The 25,670-nt window shown below is 46.7% G+C and overlaps 1 protein-coding gene across 2 annotated transcripts in view; it reads left to right on the top strand.

The window, feature by feature from the left end:
- Nucleotides 1–25,670, top strand: part of RAB11FIP3 (RAB11 family interacting protein 3) — a 91,211-nt gene that overhangs the window by 56,265 nt on the left and 9,276 nt on the right. The window contains exons 3-9 of one of the 2 annotated variants that reach the window (XM_054586730.1): nucleotides 2,770–2,861; nucleotides 12,667–12,878; nucleotides 15,199–15,348; nucleotides 17,407–17,541; nucleotides 20,857–20,892; nucleotides 23,907–24,000; nucleotides 25,092–25,195. In XM_054586730.1, the coding sequence (XP_054442705.1) occupies nucleotides 2,770–2,861; nucleotides 12,667–12,878; nucleotides 15,199–15,348; nucleotides 17,407–17,541; nucleotides 20,857–20,892; nucleotides 23,907–24,000; nucleotides 25,092–25,195 (823 nt within the window). The remainder of the gene's footprint in view (nucleotides 1–2,769; nucleotides 2,862–12,666; nucleotides 12,879–15,198; nucleotides 15,349–17,406; nucleotides 17,542–20,856; nucleotides 20,893–23,906; nucleotides 24,001–25,091; nucleotides 25,196–25,670) is intronic. The other variant, XM_054586732.1, reaches the window with a different exon arrangement.

The following is a 25,670-nucleotide window of genomic DNA, read 5'->3' as shown; positions in this document are numbered from 1 at the left end:
TTTTTAAAAAGTGGGGGTGAGGAATAAGCCAAAGGTAGTCTAGCTTTTTACAAAATATATATGTGATCTCAAACTGCACTGAGATAATGATCTTCCGTCACTTCCTGTCCTAGAAACCAAAAACTTGTGTCCAAAGCAATCACCTCCTTCTTCAAAAAGAGCTTATATTGTTCTGCTGTACCTCACCTGCACAAAAGACCCGAATCTCCAGTGCAAGGGATTCCAAGGCTGTCAGCCTCTTGGTGGGCAGCAAGTACTGGAGCCAAAGGCCATTGCCCCTTTGCTCTGATCCAGAGCACTTTGCACAGATCCAGGCTGCCGTGCTCTGAGGCTGTTTCACTTAAACCATAGTCTGAGGCACTCAGATATTTAGCCACACTTCCAGGGAAAACAATACAAAACAACAGCCACATAAGGGATTTTTATATAAGGGCCTTAATCACTACTACAAAGCAGTATTGAATTGGCAAAGGTGCCTTGTAATTGCTAAATGCATAAATGCTTGAATTTGTATAATGTTGAGGGAAAACATTATTATTGTTTAAATGGAGAGAGCTCTTTAGAAACGGGACAGAGTAGCCATGTGTCCAGCTATTGCTCTGCAGTGAGGGTCCTTTAACATTCATTCTTCCTTCCCCATTAATTACACCGGTTATCGTAGTGACTTCAAACCACTGACCCTTCAGAACCTGGCTGGGGGCGGGGCAGCATTTTCCCCACATAGTCCAGGTACCAAAGAAGAATGTCCTCTGGCCAAAGAAGCCGGCGATGGTCATTTCAAAGTACTCTTCCCAGGAGCATCCAGAGAGGCCTGCTCTTCCATTTGGCAGATTCTACTCTGCTTTTTAAATAAATAAATAACTGATGTTACGTTAGAGTGTGTGAAATATATTGAATAAATAACTGCGCTGGCTGGTGTGGCCCAGTGGATTGAGTGCTGGCCTGTGAATCAAAGGGTTGCTGGTTCAATTCCCAATCAGGACACATGCCTGACTGCAGGCCACGTCCCCATAAGGGGCGCTTGAGAGGCAACCACACATTGATGTGTCTCTCCCTCTCTTTCTCCCTCTCATCCCCTCTCTAAAAAAAATTTAAAAAATAAAAAAAAGAAAAATAAGTAACTGATATATTTTAAGTAAGTACTATGTGATCTGTTTTCTGCTCACACTTTGTCACTCAGTGTGTGGGTTTTCCTCACCACGCAATTCTCTGATTCTCTGAGGTCCCCACTGGGGTGTCTTACAATTTAATTCATTCTGATACCAACTGCCCAGAGTTAGTGCAGGCCCCATCTCAGGTGCTCACATTACCTACACTTCTGTCTAAGACAACTCCTTCCTTGGGTTTGATAATTTTCTGAAATGGCTCATAGAAACCCAGGGAAACACTTTAGTTCTATCACCAGTTTATTACAAAGGCTACAATGAACAGCCAGATGAAGAGATACATAGGCAGGTCTGGAAGGGCCTACAGCACAAGGGCTTCTGTCCACGTAGATTTTGGGATACGCCACTCTCCCGATATGATGTGTTCACTAACATAGAAGCTCTCCAGACCTCCTCAGTTTGAGTTTTTTATGGGGGTTCTATTACACAGGCATGATGAGTCATTGGTCATTGGTCGTTTGCTCAGTCTCCAGCGCCTCCCTCTCCGAAGAGGTGGGGGCGGAGCTGAAAGTTCCAGCTGTGATCACAAGGTCAGTTTCCCTACCCAGCCCCCATTCTCCAACAGTCACCTCATTACTTTAAACCCAAGTAAGGTTGAAAGGGGCCCGTTAATGAAAAACAACAGACACTCCTTAGGAGCTCTGTGTCAGGATTAGGGAAGAAGACCAAATGAATATTTCTTTTGATATGACAGCACCACAGTAATGAGACAACATCATGATACTCCATCAGGTGCATGCTTTTTAAAAAAGTGTTATACCTGAACATGGCCAGGACACTATGAAGCCAATGCCTTTTCTTCCTTTTTTTTTTCTTTAAGATTTTATTTATTTTTTTTTTTAGAGAGAGGGGAAGAGAGGGAAAAAGAGGGAGAGAAACATCCATGTGTGGTTGCCTCTTACACACTGCCAGCGGGGGACCTGGCCTGCAACCCAGGTGTGCGCCCTCACAGGGAATCGGACTGGTGACCTTTTGGCTCGCAGGCCAGTGCTCAGTCCGCTGGGCTGCAGCAGTCAGCGCTCCAGTGCCTTTTCTTTGTGGGGATTGGTTGTGTTTGAAGAAAGGGGTATTTCTATTGCTGATGTCAGAATTACAGTCTGTCCCTCATGGAAAGATTGTTTTTCCTTTAAAGTTTTTTCATATTATAAAAATAAAACATTTACTGTAGAAAATAAACTTAAGCAAAAAAGAAGATAAAAACTGCCCGTGAGTCCAACACTGAGGACTATGTGTTGTTATTTTGGTACTGTTTTATCAAACCTACACCTCCCCAGACATGTACAGTTTCTTAAAAAATTAAGCCTGGCATCTAATACTTTTTAGAGCCATGAGCAATGTCACAGAGCTGGTATTGTGCTCCTTCTCCTTTACAATGCTGTCCAACTCTTTTAAGAAATAGTTACCATTTGGCCTCTACACAGCTGCCTGAGAACTCTGGCACGAAATGCTCTTTCAGTGGGAGACCTGCTTTCCCATATTAACCTTCCTTCCTCCTGGGTTTCTCACAGCCATTCCAGGCTCCATTGATTACCCACAGAGATTCCCCCTTGCCCTCTCTGGAGTGTCTGGGTTACCTGCTGAGTCTAGGTCTTCTCTCCCGCAGATTCTGATGGCCAGCTGTGCAGCATTGTACCTGCCCAGGACGAGGAGCCGCAGGCCTGCCCTGATGATTTCGAGGACTTCGTTACCTTTGAGGCAAGTGATTTTCATGAGAGAGCTGAGAGGGAATTAGACATTACACCTCTTCCTCTGTGCCCTCCTAAGTCCCACTTTGCTTAGTGGTTCCCTGGGCCGCAAGGGCAGGGCAGGGCTCACTCTGCAGCCCTGTGTACACTGGAAGGGGGGTGCTGTGGTTGGTGGGCCCTGGGCTTTGCGGGGGGCTCATGGCTGCAGCACATAGTTGGTGGCTGTCTACTGTGAGTGTTATGCACCCACCTGAGACCCTTGGCAGGAGATGCCCCTGGGCCCGTTGTTAGTGACAGGCTGAGCCTCTGGTGATGCTGTCACCTTCTGTCAGGCTGCCAAGCAAGGCCAGAGCAGGCGGCTCATCATACAATTTTCATTTTATCAAATTTCAAACCATCTTCTGGGTCTACTGGGGACCTCTGACTAAGGCCTTGCTTTACTCCACCTCTACCCCCAGAAAAAGGCAGGGTTGCAGTGGTTACATGGGGTTGCCAATAATTGTGGGTGTTTTTCCCTGTGTCAAGGCTTGGGGAGGGTCGCAGCCACAGAAGACAGATCACTGCATTGTGTTCCACCAGTTGGGCAGGTGCAGTGGGGAGGGGGCAGGTGCCAGGAGAGCCAGGGTGGCTGGATCTGGAGTTTTTTTGTTTTAATACATGAGAAATCCTGAGGCCTTGAAGAGCTGTCGGGGAAGGCCGTCGTGGCCACCGCCAGCCCCTCAGCCCTGTTTCCCAGGGAGGGGAACAGGGTTAGGTTGTGACCCAGTGGGCCTGAGGCCCTGTATGTCAGTCTTCTGAGCTTCAGCTCCTTTGTAAAATAAGGGGGCTGCACGGAATAGTTCCTGAAAGTCCCTCTGAATATTAACTCACCACAGGATTCCACTACTTTCCTTCGGTGTCTTGTGTCCCTTTTCTGAGAAACTGCCCCAGGTATTGCTGACCCCTCAGATAATGCAGGCTTACATCCTCACTATCATCTCTGCCAGCACAGATACCCAGGCCACCTGGTTGGCCCCAGAGTACCAGCTGGGCCTGAGCACACCCCCACATGCACAAAGGCAGGAGACAGTCTCCTGTGTTCATTATGGGTGTGACTGAGAGGTGTCAGGCTTGGTCCTGGCATGTGGAGGCCAGTGCCCAGCTGGGACTTTTACTGACTGCGAGGCATAACTTGGCCAGGAGGGGGGCCTCGAGTGTGCATGACTCTGATGTGTCAGCTTTCAGATGAACTGCCAGCTCCCGTAACTGTGAAGAGGCTGCTTACACGACCTGAGTAGGAAGACTGTGGCTTGGCACATCTTGGAATTTTCCAGGAGTGCAGCTAGGTCAGAAGGGGAGCCTTCCTTTTTTGTTTGGAGCATCTGGAGAATTGCCTTCCCAGTGGTATTGCAGGGTCCTGTCACGTAGTTAGCACTAGACCCTTATCAGGTCTCCCAGTGCATGTACTTTATCATCAGTGTCTTTTGTCTTATTTCTGTCATATTTCTGCTAGGGCATTGCATCGATTTTTTAATATTTTATATGTAGGCGGGTGTAGTGGGTCAAATGGTGGTCCCCCAAAAGATACATCAACCCAGAACCTATGAAAGTGACACTATTTGGAAAAAGGGTCTTTTCAGATGTAATTAAGCTAAGGATCCCAAGATCCAGTAGATCATGCTGAGTAGAGTGTCCTTCGAAGAGAAAGGGATATGACACACAGTGGAAAAGGAAATATGAAGACGAAGGCAGAGGCTGGAGTGATGCCGCAACAAGCCCAGGGCCACCAGGAGCCTGTAGAAGCTGGAAGGGACAGGAAGAATTCAACCCTGCTGGCACTTTGATTTCAGACTTCTGACCTCCAGAACTGTGAGAGAACACATTCCTATTGTTTTAAGCTGCCCAGTTTATGGTAATTTGACACAGCAGATTCAGGAAACTATTCAGGATAGTAAAAAGCATCAACACAGTTTGTGCTTGAAGTTCCCATTTGATCTGAAAGAGTGAGCCACTGCAGTGGGGCTGCCTCCCCTGACCCCTGGGTGGAGCAGGCAGGGGTGCTGTTTGACCATGGCCCCATTTTGTCCTCTGAGTGGGTAGATACCCCCTTAGCCCACATGGCTATGGCCCTCCCCCCTCTGAGGGGCTTGGCCCTGAGGTTGTGCCACTCCTCTTGCCTTTGGAAGGCATGGTAGAACCCAGCGTTTCAGAGTATGCAAAAGGAATGCTTCTCAGGTTTTTAAATCCTACTTTTTTTTTTTTGAATAAAGGAAATGCCTTTTTTATGTTTTTTTGTTACTTAAAAAAATTAATACATTTTATACCTCAGCAGTTTTAAGTTTACAGAAAATGGAGCAGATAAGAAAGAGAGTTCCTATTGCATGCCCCACACACTAACAGCTTTCACCATCATGAAAATCTTGCCTTAGTGTGGTACATGTGTTATAACTGAACCGATATTAATGTATTATTATTAACTAAAGTTCACAGTTTATTTGAGGGTTCATTGCTGGTATGGTGTACAGTCTGTGGTTCTTGGCAAATGCACAGTGTCATGTATCCGCCATTGTTGTACAGAGTAGTCACTGCTCTAAGGGCACTCTGTGGTCCTGTGATTCCTCCCTTCCCCCACAGTGACCCCCGGCAACCACTGACTTTCACTGTCCCCATAGTTTTGCCTTTTTCAGAATGTTGGAAACATACAGTGTATAGCCTTTGCTGCCTGGCTTCTTTGGTATAGTAATATGCATTTAAGGTTTCTCTATGTCTTTTTATGCTTTTTAAGGTTTTTAAATGTACTTTTTAGGGGAGTTGAAACTAGGTACTGTGAAACTTATAGAAAGATTGCTCTCTTCTTAACAAAATGCTAGTACATTGTATAATCTTTAAAAGTCCAATAAGAATATGAGTAGAGAATATGTGTGTTATATCCAAACACCAGATTTGGCGATCCTCTGCTTGAGATCTTCAGAGATAAATAAGCCTTTTATTGATTTGTAAGGCGGGGCACATGGCAGAGTTGGTCAGGGGACCTGATGCAGGAAACTATTGATGGGCTGCTGCTTCTAGTCTTTTCCTGCAGGGGCTGTTAAGTGGGTCTCATAGCTCCCAGCATTTCCCTGAGCATCCCTTTGGCTTATCGCATGTAACAGAACTCCTAGGAGAAAGTCACTGATGTGGTGTGTCCAGAAGGGGAAGAGGTGAGGAGGAGGTTTGTCACCCATGTTCAGAGAGTGAGAAGAAAACTCCTGGTCTGAGAAACTGAGTGAGGTAGAGGGTGAAGAGCTAGGGGCCTGCAGGCGGTGAGCTCATGTATTAGGGTTTCTGGAAGGGATAGGAAATTCAAGGGACAGATGCAGTCAGAGCTGATAAGATTTGTCTCTACTGTGTGCCTCCTTGTGCCTCGCTCCTTCTCCCACTACCAGCATCTAGAGAAAAGAGCTGCCTTAATAAAATAACAGGGAAATGTGTCTTTTATGCAGACTGTTATCAGAAAAGTTAGAGAGTCAAGAACAAAAGCCATTCTGTTTTGAGATATGACTGTTTGTTAAGAAGCCAGCAAGGACACTTCCTGAACTTTGCCCCCATCCCCACATCTTCCACCCCCACCACTGCCATAGCAGGAGGTTTAACAGAGCATGTCCAGGAGCAGGTTAAACTTTCTTCCTGGCAGTGATGTACCTTCAGGTGGACGCACAGGTTTCACAGAAACCCCAGCACAACTTGTCAATTGAAAGTCTGGAAAGAAGGCCCTAGAACTTCCAATATGATGGGAGACCGTCTCCATGAGCATGCCCTGGCTGGATGGAGCCAGGCTCAGCCTGCAGGACTTCCTGGGCTGGCATCTGAGGGTAAGAGGAGGCTGTATTGTGGTGGGATGCAGGCTCACACTGTGCCCAGAGGTTAGTTTCCCTCTGAGGGACAACAACCTGTAGAGAGGGGACCCCAGGCAGGGTTGGTCACATGTGGTCCTCACTGGTGGCTTTTACTCAGCCTTCTTTGTCTGTCTCATGGCAGATTGTTTGTTAATTGGTGCAGGTAACATTAACATGTAGTGGAGTTTTCTAAGATGCATTTAGATTTCCATATGAATTCATCTTAACATTTGTAATTTGTAAACATTTTTATAGTTGGTGGCACAGGCTTTGGGCTTTTGGGCAAAATTAGGTCCTCTCTGGTGGCAAGTATGAACGAATGGGGCATGTCTGTGAGCTACTGTTACGTTTTGTCTAGTGACTATGGGTGAGCATGCACCGTGGTCTATGATGACCTTTTTTTTCTTTTTCTTTCGAATTTATATTTTATTGATCATGCTATTACAGTTGTCCCTTCTTTTCTCCCCTGTATCCCCTCCTCTCTGTACCCCTCCTCCCACCAGCTTTCCCCTCTTTTAGTCCATGTCCATGGGTCATACATGTAAGTTCTTTGGCTTCTCCATTTCCTTATACTATTCTTAACCTCGCCCTGCCTATTTATACCTACTCTTTATGCTTCTTATCCCCTGTACCTTATCCCCCATTCTCTCCTCTCCCCCTCCTCTCTGATCTCCATTTCTGTGATTCTGTTCCAGTTCTAAGTGTCTGCTCAGTTTGTTTTTATTTTTTAGGTTCAGTTGTTCATAGTTGTGAGTCTGTTGTCGTTTTACTGTTCATAGTTTTTGATCATCTTCTTTTTCTTAGATTAAGTCCCTTTAACATTTCATATAATAAGGGGTTGGTGATGATGAACTCCTGTAACTTGACCTTATCTGGGAATCACTTTATCTGTCCTTCCATTCTAAATGATAGTTTTGCTGGATAGAGAAATCTTGGGTGTAGGTCCTTGCCTTTCATGACTTTGAATACTTGCAAGCCCCTTCTTGCCTGCAAGATTTCTTAAGAAAAATCAGCTGATAGTCTTATGGGAACTCCCTTGTGGGTAACTGTCTCCTTTTCTCTTGCTGCTTTTAGGGTTCTCTCCTTCTCTTTAATTTTGGGTAATGTAATTATGATGTGCCTTGGTGTGTCCCTCCTTAGGTTCAACTTCTTTGGGACTCTCTGAGCTTCCCAGATCTGCTGGAAGTCTATTTCTTTCGCCAGATTGGGAAAGTTCTCATTCATTATTTTTTAAAATAACTTTTCATTTTCTTGATCTTCCTCCTCTCCTTCTGGCACCCCTATGATTCAAATGCTGGAATGTTTAAAGTTGTCCCACAGGTTCCTAAGCCTTTCCTTATTTTATTGAATTCTTGTTTCTTCATTCTGTCGTGGTTAAATGTTTATCTTTTCCTTCTGCTCCAAGGTTGATTTGAGTCCCAGTTTCCTTCCCTTTACTGTTGATTCCCTGTATATTTTTCTTTATTTCATTTTTCATAGCCTTCACTTTTTCCTGCATTTTGCAACCATGCTTAATCATTTCTGTGAGCATCCAGATTACCATTTGAACTATGCATCTGGCAGGTTAGCTATCTCTTCATCCCTTAGTTGTATTTTTTCTGGACTTTTGATCTGTTCTTTCATTTAGGCCATATTTCTTTGTCTCAGCACACCTGTTACATTGTAAGGGGCAGGGCCTTAGGTATTCCCCAGGGTGGAGCAACCCAGGTTGCTGCATTGTGACTCTGTATGTGGGGGAGGGGTCCGAGAGGGAACAGTGCCACTTGCTCTGGCTCTCTGCCGGCTTTCATTCACTTCCCCTGCTACCCACAAGCAAATTGGGCCCTTCTGGTGCTGATTCCCAGGTAGGTGGGTTTGTGTACAATCTAGGACCCTGTGGTCTCTCCAATGAACTCTCCTGTGAGGTTGAGAGTTTTTCCCGCTGCCACATTCCCCACAGGTTTTTACAGCCAGAGGTTTTGAGGCTTTCTTTTCCTGCGCTGGAATCCTGGGTTGCATAGTGAGTCTCACCCCCCAGCTTTTTCTTCCCAGTTTATCCGCATGCAAATGTGGGACTTCCTGGTCTGCCAGCTGCTGCCTTGCTGCACGTTCTCTCTACCCCGGCTGTCCGTCTCCGCCCCTCACACTGGTATGGATGAATGTCTCTTCTTTAGCTCCTTGGTTGTTGGACTTCCATTCAGTTTGGTTTTCTGGGAGTTTTAGTTATTTTTTGTTTTTAAATTTGTTGTTGACATTCTTTTGGTTGTGTGAGGAGGCAAAACGTATTTACCCATGCCTCCTTCTTGTCTGGAAGTCTAAGATAACTTTTTTCCTCTCTTGAAAAGCAGGCATTTACCCAACTGCCCTGGAAAACTACCTGCTGGCTGACATTTATTTGGGGCAGCCTTGGCCAATAGAAACTGACCCTGAGGAGCTGCACTGGTTGGGAAGCACCGGAGAAGTGAGCTATCCCTTTCTTCCTGGCTACTTGGCCCTCCCTGGGTTTTGTCCTAGGTGCTCATGGAGCCCATCAGTGTCTTGTTCCCTTTGGGTTTGCTATCTGTGCCCTGAGTCTTCATAGGACGCTGCAGTTTCCCTCACCAGGGTGTCTTGAGTGTTTATAGCTGTGCTATGGGGACAGGACCTCCATTACCCCATTTATTTATAATTTAGGGCAAATTAAGGTGTAGATGCAAACCTAAAGCCATTTGAGAAGCGGGGAACAGTATTCATCTGTGTACAGCTCTCATTTGGTTCAGGGGAATGGCTTTTCGCTTTAGAAAGGAAGGTGAAGGTAGAGGAGTAGTCACCCCGCTCTAACTGTTTAAGAGGTGGAAAGATGCCCAGAATGGAGTATATGAATGCCTGACTTGAGGAGTTCAGGTTTGTAAAGCTTCTGCCTCATTGTTCCTGTGTCAGCGGAGAACTAATTTCATCCTGAACCGTCCTGACCAAGCTCCATGAGGATTTCAGCTACAGCTCTGGCTGCAGCTGCGCAATTGATGGCAGTTCCTTGTGGGTGAAATGAACAGGCCCATGTGCCTGGACCTTTTCCCTTCCCTGGGAAGAAATGCTGGCTAGGTGCTGAGTTGATTTGCTTTTATAGATGCTGAGCTGCCATCGAAGGCGTGTGGTCCATGCAGCTCAGAAAAGAGCATCGTGCATCTCAGAAAGGAGCATTGTGCAATCGTTAGAAGTGCTGGTTATTTGGCTCTTTATATTATTTCAAAGATTTTATTTATTTTTGAGAGAGGGGAAGGGAGGGAGAAAAAAAATCAATGCAAGAGAAACATCATAGGTTGCCTCTCATGTGTGCCCCAACGGGTCGGAAGCTGCAACCCAGGTATGTGCCCTGACTGGGAATCAAACTGGCGACCTTTCACTTTGCGGGACAGTGGCCAACTAACTGAGCCATTCTGTTTAGGACTGGTTGACTTTTTAAAAAGTGAGCCCAAGAGTCAAGTTTTTTTCCCCACAGAAAACCAATTATGAGTGTCCCAGTCAGTGTCTAGGGGGCCCTCGATGGCCCTGTGTAGTGAGGATTATGGTGCGTGGGCCCTGCCTGCTTCCTGGGTCTTAGGACTGAGGTTGATGTCGGGGAGGGACTGTCCTACAGCTAAGGAGCGGTGCTCTTCTAGGAGTTTTCTGCTTAGTATTGAATAGTGGACTGGTGTTTGTTGTTATTGTTAGAAGCCTGGGGTGCAGGGGTCTTCCTGGTGCCCTTTGGTGCTTCTTGGGTAGTATCCCACGTGAGTGTGCAGTGCCATCTGGGTGACCCATCAGCAGCCATGTCTCAGAGTATGTCAGGAATTGACTGTGGATTTTGTGCCTGTTTGGTTGTGCTTCCCCTTTGGGCCACCTCCTGACATACTGGTGTCTGTTGCCCAGCTCAGGTAGCTTGTCTCTGCCTCTACTGCCCGCAGATCAAGCGCAGAGCCAGCTTGTGCACAGGGAAAAGAGATACCTGCTCAGGGATGATGAGCAGAACTAGCACCTCTTGAAGTGATTTCCTGGTTTCAGATTTTGAAATGAACTTAGTTGCCTTAGATTCCAAGGAAGATTGGGTTTTCAGTTAAAAAGATAAGTAACGTCATTGAACACCTCAGTAGGTACATCTCATATCATTCCCTATTTTATTCTGGCCTTACAAGCAGCTGGCAGGGATTCCTTCCACCAGTGAGTGACACATGAACATCACAGTCTTTCACTTTCTGTCTACAGACCTGCCTTTGTGGTCTCTCTTGATAAGATTGCAACCTTGGGAGATGAGCATTTACAACCCCACCTTTTACAAATGAGACAACAGGGCTTAGAGTTGTTGAGATCCCAGTCTGGAGTCATATGGCTGGAAGACAGCAGACCAAGGTTGGACCTGGGCCTCTCATGAGCAACACCAGCCTCCCACTGGCTGGGCCAGGGCCCTTTGCCTTCTGTGGGGCAAGGAGCCTCGGGGGCACAGCTGTATGAGGCCTTCTAGTTGCCCCAAAGGTAGCCAAGAACTATGACTTTTTGTTAACCACAGCATATCTGAGCAGACTGTTCACCTCCCATGATACCAGAACCCAAGTACAAAGTGCATCTTTCTTCAGCTACTTTCTGAAGTCTTATCTGTTTGCAAATTGTTAAGCTCAGAACCGTGCAAGCGTGACATGTTGGCTATGTTTCTTAACCAATGCAATTGCATTTTAATTAAAGTTGAGATTATAAATTGAAAATGGCCTGTTTAATGGTGCTTTAGTTTCAAGTTCATTTGTACAATCCACAAATATTTCCTGCGTGCTGTGTGCCAGCCCTGTGCTAGATGCTGAGTCCATATGGGGAAGAATAAAGATATGTTTTGTGGGAAAGTAGACATTTAAACAGTGAACATAATTAATTGATTAAGTACTTGATTAATTAGTGTTTTGAAGTTAGACCATGTAATTGAATTTCAAAGCAATATCCTGAACATACAAAATTGGTATTCATGGTGACTTTTTAAATTAAAAAGGCATTTTCTTACACTTGTGAATGTAAATTCTTTAGATTAAAATAATTCTAGAATGTCCTTTTTTTCCCAAAGATTTTATTTATTTACTTTTAGAGATGGGGGAGGGAGGGAGACAGAGAAGGAAACATCAGTATGCCAGAGAAATATCAATCAGTTGCTTCTTGCACAGACCTGGCCTGCAATCCACGTATGTGCCCTGACCAGGAATCAAACTGGTGACCTTTTGGTTCACAGGCCAGCACTCAGTCCACTGAGCCACACCAACTAGGTCATGGATATAAATAATTTTGCTAGAAGCCACAAAATGGGTGGTTCTCCTGGGATTTATCATGTATTGGGATGCTTTGTATCACTTTCAGGTATATTTATATAACTAACTTTTTAAAAATATTTATTTTTGGACAGAAGAGAAGGGAGGGTGAAAGAAAGGGACAAACATCAGTGTGTGGTTGCCTCTACTGTGCCCCCTGCTGGGGACCTGGCCTGCAATCCAGGCATGTGTCCTAACTGGGAATCGAACCAGCTACCCTTTGGTTTGGTAACTTTAAAAATTATTCCAGTAGATTTCTGTACTTGGATATATGCATTTTTTTTAAATCCTCACCTGAGAACATGCTTATTGATTTTAGAGAGAAGTAAAGGGAGAGAAACATCGATATGAGAGAGACTGAGCATGCAAGCTAGGCATTCACCCTGACTAGGAATCGAACCCATGATATTTCATTTTACAGGATGATTCTCCAGTCAACTGAGCCACATTAGAAACACTAGACCCTATTTTTCATTAAAAAAGTAGATTGAATTGTGTTATGAGGTAATCTTTCTGCTTAGAAATATACTAGGGACTTCTCCCATGCAAGATAGCCCCCTCCACATGTTCATTTGAGTCCCCACAGCAGGCTTGCACAGCAGGACACTGGGCCTTATTGTACCACACGTGGGCCTCATTATTTCCAGGATGCCAGGACTGACTTCTTGGCACTCTCTTCTAGGCCAATGAGGTGACAGACAGTGCATACATGGGCTCCGAGAGCACCTACAGCGAGTGCGAGACCTTCACTGACGAGGACACAAGCACCCTGGTGCATCCTGAGCTGCAGCCTGAAGGGGACATGGACAGTGCAGGTGGCTCGGCCATGCCCTCCGAATGCCTGGATGCCATGGAGGAGCCCGGCCATGGTGCTCTGCTGCTGCTCCCGGGCAGGTCTGTAATCCTCCCCAGCAAGGTCTGGTTGTTGGGCATAAGGCACCATGTGGATGTGTCTCATGGGCAGGGTGGGTTCATGGAGGGGTTTGTGTCAGTGGTTTAGAGTCCCCACAGGACATGCGAGAGAGAGTGGATCCTGCAGGATGACCCATGCCAGCTGCCCTCAGCAATATCCTGGTCACAGCTGACATCCCTGTCAGGAGATGTCCCTCTTGCTGTAGTGGGTAACAGTAGTTTCAAATGCTGCACAACTACTTTGGCTATAGAAATAGGAATTCTAGGAGAATAACTTGGTCTTTTGGATTTCGTCATCACAGCTCTTATAAACGAGGCAAAACGCAATATTCAGTAAATGTTTTCTGTCAGGATCTTAGAACTTCACTCATCTTTATGGCACCCCTAATCAGACCTCCTTTTCCCCCTACCACCTGAGGTGCCCCCATGCATTTGAGGACCAGTGATAGAAAGGGGAAGAGTAGGAGAGGTGCTGGTGGTAATGTGGGCCTGAATGACAGCTTGTGGTTTTGCCCTGTGCTGTTCGGGAAGCCACCATCCTTAACAACCTTGGAAGTGGTTGGTTTTTATTGATTTGCTTATTTCATTTCATTTCATTTCATTTCTTATTTAGTCCTCACAGAGTTTTTTGTTTTTCTCTTTAATTGAAGTATTACATAATGTCATGTGAGTGCACCTGTCACAGGTATGCAGAAATGCTTGCACATGGGGATCCCTCTTGCTCCCTGCTAGGACCCTAGCTTTTTAATGGTAGCATTGCTTTCTGTGTTTTTTACCCTACATATTGTGTAATTACATTGAGGTATCCTACACCTGGCTTCTTTCATTTAACATTGTTGCTGTGAGATTTATCCATATTTTTGTGCACAGTTGGAAATCATTTACTTTCATTGTTATTAGAGTATTCCATTATATAAACATGCTGCAGCTTTTTAATTTACTGTCAATATGCACTTGGGTAGTTGACAGTTTTGGTTTTATGAAAAAAGCTGCTATAAACATACCATGTCTTTCAGTGGCACATCTGGAACACGCATGTTCAGCTTTAGAAGTTATTTCACTTATTGCAGTTCAGGCGGTTACAGTCATGACTTACAGAAGTAGTTACATGTCTGCCAATGCTGTGGGGGTTCTGGTTGCTCCCTACCTTGGAAGCACTTGGCCGTGTCTGATTTTTTTCATGTTTGTTTTCTGGAGGACATGGAGTAGAATGTTAGTGTGGGATAGTTCTTACTGGCATTTCCTAGGTGACTCATGAGGGAGAGCACCTTTTGTATCTTTTCTTGCCTGTGTTGCCCATTTGGAGATCCTCTTTTGTGAAGTTGCTCTTCATGTGCTTTATCCATTTGTTAATTTAAGGGGTCTATAAACATTTTTTGTAAAAGGCCAGATAATAAAACTTTTTTTGGCCTTGCAGGCCATATGGTCTTGGTGGCTGCCATTCAGCTCTGCTGTTGAAGTGCAAAGTGGCACACAGGTGGGCGGGGTTTGCCCTCTTGGGGTCTGTTAGTCCTGGAGTCTGTTTTTTTTTCTTACTGATTTGTAGGATTTCTTTATCTATTTTCTATTTTAAATATGAGTCCTTTAATGTAGATTGCAGATACCTTCTTTCTATTCTGTGGGTTGCCTATTCAGTTTCCTGGTGGGACCTTTGAGGAACAAATGTTTTTAATTCTGTTATACTATAGTCCAGTTTATCTGTTTCCCTTTTGTGGTTAGCACTTCTGTATTCTGTTTGAGAAATCTTTACTTACCTCCACATCACTATAATGTTTACTTATGCTTTCCTTTAAAAGCTTATTGTTTTGCCTTCATACTCAAATCTGTTAGCTCTCTCTCTTTTTAAAGATTTTATTTACTTATTTTTAGGGGAAGGGAGGGAGAATGAGAGGGAAACATTGATTGATTGGTTGCGTCTCGCACTCCCCCACCTGGGGACCTGGCCCACAACCCAGGCATGTATCCTGATGGGGAATCACACCAGCAACCTTTTGGTTTCCAGGCCAGCGCTCAATCCACTGAGCCACACCAGCCAGACCAGTTCTCTTTCTTTTGTGTATGGTGTGAGGTAGGAATAATTTTTCTGCCACTAACATCCAATTAATTCAGCCTTATTTTGAAAAGATTCCCTTTTCCTCCACTGTCCAGTTGTCACCTTGGTCCCATGAGGTGCCTACTAGAATACTTGAACTTACACATGTGACTGTAGAATTCTTGCTAGAAAGTATGGGTCACATCCTTAGTTCTTGGGCTGCTCGTGGTTCTGAGTCAGAATGTGTCTTTTCTGTTTTTCCTTTTCTAGATCCCACCTGCACAGCCAGTCTGTTGTCATGGTGATAGGTGGCGAGGAGCATTTTGAGGACTATGGTGAGGGCAGTGAGGCGGAGCTGTCCCCAGAGACTCTCTGCAATGAGGAGCCCAGCTGCAGAGACGCTGCTTTTCTCGCCCCCAGGTAAGACAGCCCTGCAATGGTGGGTGTGCCCTCCTCCTGCATCTCCCTGTGGTCAGTGGTAGGGGGAGTTTCCCCTTTGGTTCATAAGTTGGTAAGAGAGAAGTTATTTTATTCACTGGAGCATAACTAGCATAGTCAGTCACATTTCAAAATTCATGCCTTGATGAAAGTTAGCTGAAGTTTCTCTTGTCCAGTTGTATTCCCAGATTGCTCCGCGCTTATGAGGCCGCAGGTGAACCACAGGGCCTAGAGCCTAAATTGGGATACTCGGCTTTGTGGGTCCCTTCGCCACTAGTTTTGGTCTCATTATGGTTGGTAGCTAGCTTTGAGGGAAACTGTATATGTATGTATCTGAGAACATTCCAGTTACATAACATGATATCAGTAACTATAGTCACCATGTTTTACATTAGATTCTCAGACCTTATCTCTTGTAGCTGAAAATCTGTACCCTTTGACCAGCCTCTGAGGGAGCCTTTAACATCACAAACAATTCTTTGGATTCATTTCCTTATAATTATCTGACATCCCCATACTATCTGGAAAGTTCTGGCTTTCCACTGTGATACCTAAAGGGTGAGATCCTCACTTATGGTGCTGGTTACCCCCAGCTGTCCTTCCTCACAGGAGGCCCTGGGAGAAAACCAGCACTTTCTGTCCTGTGGGCCTGGCAGCCTTTCACTGGTGACATGGCTTTGTTCAGGTGAGATCCTTGCCTGGCTGAACATTCCCCTCTCTCATTTGCACTCAGTTCTTGAAATTCTCCATCTTTGCTGACAACAGAGGGCAAATATCTTGGAACTGTGAGATTCTTCCTTTGCCCAGATTGTTACCCAGGCCTACGAGACCTGGGTGGGGGCCAGTGCCAGCAGGGTCTGCCTGTTGGGGTCCCCCTTGCCTTCTCCATGTGCCATCCCCTAAGCTGCCCACCAGGGTGGGGTGAGGAGCCGTTCACAGGCATCTCTAGGAGTGCGAGTGAGTGAAGCAGTGAAGCTTTCTTTCAGTAGCTCCCCTCTTCCCATACACACACATGTGTTGAAATCAAGGTCAAAGACTTGGTATTGCTAAGTGTGTGTTTCTATCCTGTTTTGGTAATGTCTTCCTATCTGTTTGTTCCTGCCTTTTGTCCAGTGTTACACTGTCTTCTGTTTCAAGTGTGACATCTGTGCTACAATTGATGTTTCCCTTGAAATTGAACTTCCAGATTTGCTTTTAAAAGCCTGTGGGTCTTCATGCCCCAGGGACGTTGTTGCCTTCTGGCAAGTGCATTACCAGTGCCTGGAAAAGCCCAGGGAGGCTAATAGATTCTTCCCCCCGCCCCTTAAATCCTCACCCAAGGATATTTTTATTGATTTTAGAGAAAAAGAAAGGGGGGAGGGGGGAGAGAGAGAGAGAGAGAGAGAGACATTGATGTGAGAGAGAAACATCAATCTGTTGCCTCCTGTACACGCCCCAACCAGGGATTGAACCCACACACCAGCAATGTGCCCTGACTGGGAATTGAACCCGAAGCTTTTTTGTATACAGCACCGTGCTCCAACTAACTGAACCACCTGGCCAGGGCTAGAATTCTGGCTTTTTAACAAAGTTATTTAATAAAGACAGAATTATTGATGATTTATAATTCACATGTAGTCTTTGATACTGGTTGTTTTGAGAGCTGTTATTAAAGCAGTTATAGTACAGTGCATAAAAGTCCACCTGAAGACATGCTTTGCTCTCACATGAGTTTTTGACAAAGGAGGAAGCAGTGCATCCAGGCACACACTTTTTGCTAAGGGTAGCTGATGGATTACCTCATTCCCTCTGCGCAGCTGATCAGGAAGGAGCAGGCATGTGGCTGAGCCCCCTGCGGCTTGAGCTGGTAGTACATGTCATGGGTCATAAGTGATAATGAGGGCGGTGGGTTTACAGCAGTCTGAAAGTAAGAGTCAGGGTCTTCTGTAGACCGTTACCTGACAACACGCTTCTGCTTGGCTAACTCTAGCCCTATGTGGAGTCACAGGTAACGTGACCAGTCCTTGCTGTTTCCTGAACTGACGCTTCTTGTCTCTCTAGCACCGACCCTCTTGCCGCAAAGCTGCACAGCATCCTCACTGATGAGGCCTTTGAGTTTTACTGTAGCCAGTGCCATAAACAAATCAACCGCCTAGAGGATCTTTCTGCTCGCCTGAATGATCTTGAAAAGAATAGGTAACTGATGTAGTGCCTGGCCTTGATCCGTGTGCGAGGGTTAGGGTGACTCGTGTCCACAGTTGCCCCTGGCTGTTCTTATCCCAGGTGCCACTCAGTTGGTCTAGCCAACATAGGGGGTGCTTCCTCTGGAAGCTGGGCCTGAATTGTGGTTTGAAGGTGAGCGTTCAGATGTAGGACTCTCTCCTGGCCTTGCCCCGCACACCCTGCATGCGTTGAGCCTGTGTTTGGTGCCCTTTGCCCTACTTGCTCCTGTGTGCATTGTGCATGCCGTCAGTGTAATCAGCTGCTTCTGTCCCTGCTGACAACCTTTAGACACTATGTATCCTGCTTGAGGAAATCTAGCCATGTGAAACTCTGTGCTCAGAAAGAGATGCTTTTTTAATTTTACTAAAAGATTTCTTTAATTGGGGGTCACATTAAGTAGTATGGGAAATTTAAAGTAAGACTTGGTCTTTAAAAACAAATTTGCAGTCAGCTTTCAGGAATGTTGGTTTAAATCAGGTATGCATTCTTTAGTTGAGCCCCTTCTGAACTTGCTTCTCTGAACTGCCTCAGACTCCATTGCAGGAAGAATCCAGTTTTGCTACCCGGTTTTTAAAACAGGCAAACCAGGATCCCAGCATGTACTGCTGCTCCCTGCACTTAACAGTCCATTCTCTCTCCTCCACCTCCTGGGTCGAGTTTGTGTTAGACCATTTACTTCCCTTTCCATCCTCATTACCCAATCTCAGCTCAAGTCTGAGTTCCAGAGGAGACAGTTGTTTTGGTGGCTTCTCACTTCACAATCTCCAGTAATAGAAAACATTTTTTGGTTAGTTTTCATATATTGGCATGCCCATTAAGCATATTGTTGATTTAGCTGGTCATATGGGCAAGCCCCCAGGTAGGCCAGCTGATCAGTGCTGTGGGCAACCAGGCAACAATCCAGGGAGGCTTCCTGGAAGAAGGGGTCTCAGACTAGTCAGAGGTTACATAAAAGTTGGCAGAACTGTGAACCATCTTGATGATTTCAGTGGGTTTAGAGTACCCTTCTTTTTTCTTGGTAAATACTTTATTTTATTTTTAGAGAGAGGGGAAGGGAAGGAGAAAGAGGGAGAGAGAAACATTGATGTGCAGGAGAAACATAATTGGTCACCTCTTGTACGCCCCCAATCAGGGACCAAACCTGTAACCTAGACATGTGCCCTGACCAGGAATCAAACCGGCAGCCTTTCGGTTTGCAGGACAAATGCCCAAACCACTGAGCCACACCAGTCAGTGACCACTTAGTATCTTGAGAAGCCTGTCCCCTTAGAGCCTCATCAAAGGCCAGCTCAATCTTCCTTGTGGGTCCTCGTGACCTTGGCCCTGTTGTACCTGTTGTTCTGCCTCTAGTTCCAATTCCAGTGCAGTTAACAATGTTTCTGACCCTTTTCCATACGCTCTGTGGAACACCGACAACACAGGCTTACAGTCCAACAAATGCTCAGTTAGGTAGAGAGGATCACGTGACCCCAGCATTTGTGGCCCATCAGCAGCTTCAGAGGGGAGCCTGGTGGGAAACTGTAAGTGCTTTTTCTTGAGGGGTACCTTCCAGAGAGACTTGAGAAAATGTGGTATGTGATGATTCCAAAGATCTGGTCTCTTTTTAAGGGAAAACCAGTTTTACTTCTTGTGTATATTTACTTGGGTGCTTTGGTGAGAGGTCATTTATTCTCTCCATGTGAAGACTTGCCTTCCTGCTAAGTGGATTCCAGTACAGATTTGCACCTCTCATTCTCTGAAGATTTTTGACATAGAAATGATCTTTTCCCATGTGGAGGGTCTGTCCCAGGACTGTCGTGGATACCTCTGTTAGGCTTTGTAGGGCAGATAACAGACTGGGACATGGCTAAGTACAGCCAGCAAGTCCAGTGCGGTCTCACCTCCAGTTTCAGCCACTTGTTCCCCAGGAAAGACTCCACCAGCGTTGGTTAATATACCATTAAAACCATTATTGTAATAAGGGCACAACTATCAGTCAGGAAATTTCCCCCTAAACACTCAGTTGAAGAAATCTGAATCTTGCCTGTTGGCTTCCATGGACTTACCTCAGAATAAATGTATTTGGTCATGGTTTGTGGAAGATAAAAAGTGATTTAGTCCAAACTGTATCTGGAAGCTTTGATATCAGATACAACTTCTATTCAGTGAGCCTTAGAAGATGCTCATAGTTATCATATTTTCCAGGCACCTGGAGCCTCTGTAAAAACAATTCATTTTGTAGAAAATTTTGTAGAAGTCTGCTTTACCCAGAGGTATATTTTCACATTAGAAACCCCATCACTGGACGGCCAGTCCACTCCCTGCTATGTCGGGTGGAAAGGCTGAACAGTACGTCTGTCCTAGCTTATTATTTTCAGCGAGTCTCGGTATTATCAGGATGAAATTAGATTTGTGTTAAAATATACATTATCAGTCAGGGTCCAATCAGGAGAGGGAGCCACACAGTGATTTGAATAGTGTAAGTTTAATTAAAAGAGTGACTAACTACGACGGGATCAGCTAGTAAGAGAGAGAGCTTGGAAGACCGGAGGAATAGCATCCATAGGGAGCAGCCCGCCCATCCAGGGCTGAGAGCCGACCCTGCTTCTGCAGGTGCGGGTGCCTCACTCGGGGTGGGAGGCCAGGTGAGGGGGTTAGAGACATGACTTGTTGGGAATCTGCCTTCTAGAACTTGCTATATGTTTGCTCTCTGGCTGCCAGAAAAGCTGTTCGGTGGGAGGGGTCTCACCAGAGGTACTTTGCTGCAAAACTGCTGGAGGATGTGTCAGGGGAAGCTGCTGAGTACTGGGTGCTGGCACTGGGGAAGCTTCCCAGGTAGGATTTTGGAGTGTAAAGAGTTAGCGCCTAAGTTAAAACTGATGACAACACTTGGCTGTTACAAACAGGCCTGTGTCATGGCTTCATGTGGGGGCTAACTGCTGGAGATATTTTGGCCCTCATTTAGGATATGGCATTGGCCAAAGGCTTGGACCCAGTGCAACCAGCTGGAGGGTCCTGGCACTGGGGTCAGCCTCTGAATGGAGATTTGATTGTGGCTCTATTGGAAATTTCTTCGGGAGGAGGGTGGTATAATGTGACTTGCTGAGGCCTTGAAAAGCCCTTGAGATTGTTCGCATGTCCCTGAATGTTTTGCTGAGTGGGCCTTTCTGTGCATGGAGTTGGCCTGGCGAGCAGGGTGCTGCATGCCTGTGGATGCACCCCCATCGCCGTATCTCTTCAGCCTGAATTTCCTGTTTCCTCCCTGTCTGTTCTCTAACACGATTTTCCTGTTTATTTGGATTTTCACAGTCCAACGAAGCGGCTCTCCAGCAAGAAGGTGGCAAGGTAGGAAACCATTGGCTATTTACTGAGATATTCTTCTGAAATGTATCACTAATCATAGCTCTTTTTCTAAAAAAAGTTATTTTTTAAAACTTTTGTAAGTTGCTTCTCATGGTTTGAGATTCAAAATAATTTGAGGGAACAGATTGTGAAAAGAATATTCAAAGCTGTGGATTAGGACCTGAATTTGTGACTGGGAAGTTGATGTTGAGTTCTTGACATCTCTCCTATTTTATTGATACTCTCCACAAGGGGGCCCGTGTCCCCGCATGAGACTGCTCTAGGTTAACCTGCTGGTAGAGAGTCCATGAGGGCCCTGATCTCGCAGAGCCAGAACTTTATGGAGCCCGGGTCTGGGTCTGCCTCCTTCAAAGGCTGTGCCCTTCCCACCCTGCTGGTTCCCCAAGGTTAGGAGAAGAGGAAGGAGATGTGCCTAACTCTGGGTTTCTAAAGACCAGGCTTTTGTGACCATTTCTTCATTTTTCAGTTTTGGATACTACTTGTTGTGTCCCAGAGTGAAAGATGACAGCACATTTATTTATCCTCTCCTCTGATATGCTAGTTCTAAAAACAATTTTCACAGTGTTTATAAGATGCCAGCATTCTTCACAGGAAGCCATGTAACATGTTACTCTATTTACTTCTTGAGACAAGTCATTGTTTCTCCTGAAGTTGGTGCTTGTCTTCATGTTTTCATTTGCTTCATCTTCTGTGCTTGCCTCCTCTGCCCAGCCCTCTACCAGGGCCACAAGGCAGCCTGTGCCTAGCTGGACATTCCCTCCCAGAGCCTCTGCCCTTTGCACAGGTGTGTGCAGTCTGGGTGGCGGTAGTGCTGTGTTTCCCCCACACATGTCATGCGATCCAGGTATTTTGTTTCAGGTGTTGGACCCTCTTATTCCCTGATACTCTATCGTCCTGTTTTTTAATCTCTCTTTCTCTCTCTTTTTTTTTTTTGGTCCAGCACAAGTCCTGTATCTTGCTGAAAGAAGAGGTGCCTAGGAGAAAATTGGGGGACCTTGCTAGATATTTTACTCTTATCATTTATCTTGGTATAGAAGTCGGGGTTGTAAATTTTTCTTCAGAGTTTTTGAAGGCATTGCTCATTATCTTCTAATACTAGGGCTGCTACTGAAAGGACTAGTGCTTTCTGATTTTTCTTTGTGACCATTTTCCCTCTCTAGAAGCTCATGTTTTTTTTTATCCTAGTACTTAAGAAATTTTATGATGAGTCTTGTGAGTTCCTACTCCTATTAATTATGCTGGCCTGAATGGAAGGTGTGCTGTTTCAATCTGTAAGCCTCTGTCCCTTAGTTCTGGGGACCTTTGTCTGCCCCCCCCTTTTTTTTGGACAGTGTCTTCTGTTCCACTTCCTACTCCTTCTGGGGTTCCTGCTTGTAGCCCCTCCTGCCTCTCTCTACTCTGGCTCTGTTTGCTGGGACGCGTGCACCACCAGCTCTTCCCATCTCTTCTCTGAGTTCTCATTTGGCTCTGTCTTTCTTGTTAGAGGTCTCTCTTAAACAGCTGGCGGTGTGTTCTCTGTGCATATTGAAGTGGTTGCTCACAGCCAGCAGGCGGTCTGTGGCCAGCATGTAATGTGGATAGGCCCCTGTGTCACCAGGTCTTTTCTTCAGCCAGGCTGGCTGATTTTCCTAGTATGGGGTCCTGCCTGACAGCAGGCATTTGAGGTACTGTGCTGGGCTCACCATTTAGTTAGCAGACTGTGGGTGCGTTCCATTTGTAGGCCCTGTGTCCTGAGGCCAGGTTTCCTCCTGGTCCAGGAGAGTCCTTCTTTTCAAAAGTGTGGCGATACCGCCCCTCTCACCCTCTGTGCTCATCCCTGCTGCCCTATTCTCAGATGCTCTCCTTCCTGGGTTCTCCAGAGGACATAGGCCAGCTTCCAGCGCCTCAGTGGCTGGCTGTGGTCCTCCTACCTCTGCTCTCTAGCGCCCAGTGCCCTAAACATCTCTCTCCTGGTGCCATTTCCTCTTTGGGGACGTAAACATTTTGATTTATTTTTTTCTATCATCTTGAGGGCTTAGGGTCCAGAGGAAGCTTAGGTGAATGTCATCAATCCATCTTCCCCACTTGTTTTGTCAACCCTTTAGGAAAGAATCCATGTTCTTAGAAACATAATATTAATTCCAAACCACACTTTATTACAGTTTTATTATTACTTTCTGTCTTACTTTCATATTTTGCCCCAAACAGGCTACAGCTGGTGAAACTAAGGAAGGTAAAAATCTAGCTGAGTCATCTCCTCTCAGCCTCCCACATCCGGGACACTGAGGGACCTGAGGCCCTGGGGTCGTTGAGGGCCCAAGCTACTAAGGCGCCAATGGCTGAGGAGCTCCAAGAGTGTGGAGCCCAGGGGTTTGCATAGGACGACCAGGGTTAGTGCTCACATATGCCCTAGGCTGCACGCTGCCCATTGTGGCCCACGTGGCTGGAGACCTATGTCCACTGGGGCCAAGTGGTTGGAGTTGCTGTGGCAGAAGACAGTCCCATCTCTGTGCGTTTCTGAGAGAGGCCCCTCTGGTCTCTCACTGTTGCTGCCATTGGGAGTACATTTGAAAAGTCAGATATCAAGATTCATGTATGTGGGTGACGCTTTGTGCAAAAGTCATGATCACGAATTAATATTTCACGGGCCTGCAGTGGAAGATGAGATTATGTCGTATCACAGGGAGGAAAGGCATCATGTTTTATTACCTAAGTACAAAGTACCCTCGCCCCATCAGCTGGTGGGGAAGGAGGCTGGGCTTGTTAGGCTCAAAGACCAGCAGGAGGAAGGACTCTGTGGACACAGAGTGCAGCTGGCTTGCTCCAGCCCCTTGGTAATAGTGTCCTGCTCGGACTTCCCTTTGGTGGCAATCCGGGCCCCAGGCTACTGGGTTTGCTTTTCAGACTGACCTGGAAATGCTCATGTTTGAAGAACTTGTATCAGGCTCTCCCCTCTTTTCTGTCTTTATTCTGCTGAAGGACCTTTTCTGGACTGGGCTGTTGTTTCTTCTTCACAGGCACCTGCACCAGTCTGGGGCCCTGACCATGGAGGCCCTGCAGGATCCTCCCCCAGACCCCGTGGAAGGCATGGAAGAGGACATTGCGGACAAGGTAGGCCCTGGACAGTGGGGCTAGAGGACAGCAAGTGTAGACAACAAGGCCCCAGCCTCAGGACTTGTGCTGGGTGCCATGGCCTTGGAGTGTGGTGCCATGGGCACATTGGGGTGCGGTGGGTGAGGTGCCTGTGGGGCTCCTGGCCTTGTCCTGGCCAGCAGATAGAGCACAGCAGGCGATGGTGATGGCGCTGCAAACGCTCACTGGGTCCTGTTCCAGCCCCGCCATTCTCCAGCATTTCACATACACGGAGGAGGGAGCTGAGAGGGCAGGGACAGAACAGTGAGCACCAGTGGCTCTCAACCCATGTTTATTGTGCTCAGTTCAGGGTGCACTGACACTCAGAGACTCAGCTTACCGGGACCCTTGGAGGCAGGATCTGGGAGCACTGAAGATTTTCGGGAGGAGGGCACTCGGCCTGCAGCAATGGCAGAACCAAACATTGTGTGGCATGGGCTGTTCTGAGAGAGAACCCTGGTAATCGGGTTATGTGGAGCCAGGCCAAACAGCCACCAGTGGTAATGGGACCAAACTTCTCAAGGACCAGCTCCAGAAAGAGGGGAAGAGGAGGGTGGCAGCACACCTTCCTCACCTCTTCCTGTCCCTCCCCCACCTCCTCCTGTCTCCCCTCACTTCCTCTCTATAGCACCTCCAGCATCCACTCTGCAGAGCTTTCTCTGGCTCCCAAGGCTGTTGGCCTTCACAATTCCTACCATCTTTGTAGGTGTCTGTCCCCCATCTACTCAGTAAACTCCCTGAAGAGGAAGAATCAAACCTTGGGTCCTCGAGTCCCCTGGCAAGTGTTGCCTCTGTGGGCTGGATCTGGCAGAGAGCAGGTGCCCCTGCCTGGGCGGGGCCCATGGCCTGGCTGCCGCACACACTATCACAGAGTCGTCACAAAGGCGCTGTCAGGTCACCTCAGGCCTCTCCAGCCCCCTGCTGACATCTGCACTTACGGTTTTGAGGCCATGGAGTGCTTGCTGTTCACACTGATGCCTGTGGGGGCTGCACCACGTCGTTTATGGGAATAGTCTCCATGAGCAATGTAGACCCAATTCCAGCTGAGTGAGCACTGTCTTGCTCCCAAGGTTGTCTTCTTGGAGAAGCGGGTATCAGAGCTGGAGAAGGACACTGCCGCCAACGGGGAGCAGCACAGCCGGCTGAGGCAGGAAAATCTCCAGCTGGTGCACAGGTGAGCATGGCACGGTTCTCTTCCCCTCACAAAGCAAGAGCATTGCTGCTGCACAGAGGTTGGCTCTCACCTGGAGCTGCCCTCCATCCTACAGCTGGGAGCCAGCCCAGGCGATAGCCCTGGGTCTTTTATGAGCATGGCTCCAACTTAGTACTGTCCTCAGCCCTTCGAGGGTCTCAGATGAAAGAGTAAGAGAGCGCACCGCCTCACCCCTCACTCAGGAGCTGCTGAGGCCAACACTCACACCACCCATGCAGAGCGCCTGGTGAAAGAACACGTGGCTACGTGGGGAGGGGATGCGTGTTGGGATTCTAACATGAGGCCTCTGGCTTGTGTCCCTGCTTCTGAGAGCCCATCCAGAGGAAATAGTGTGACCACAGGCCTTCGTTCCTGGACACGGGCTCCTTGACCATGGCAGTTGCTGTGCTTTGCTCACTTCTCTCATATCATCTGGTTTCATCTTTATGATCCCTGT

The sequence above is a fragment of the Pteronotus mesoamericanus genome, unplaced genomic scaffold, assembly GCF_021234165.1.
Source record: "Pteronotus mesoamericanus isolate MK-2021 breed Mesoamerican mustached bat unplaced genomic scaffold, CSHL_Meso_final contig_947, whole genome shotgun sequence".
Classification (NCBI taxonomy): Eukaryota; Metazoa; Chordata; class Mammalia; order Chiroptera; family Mormoopidae; genus Pteronotus; species Pteronotus mesoamericanus.
Note: the sequence above shows the minus strand (reverse complement) of the source record. Positions and strands in the feature narration are given on the sequence as shown.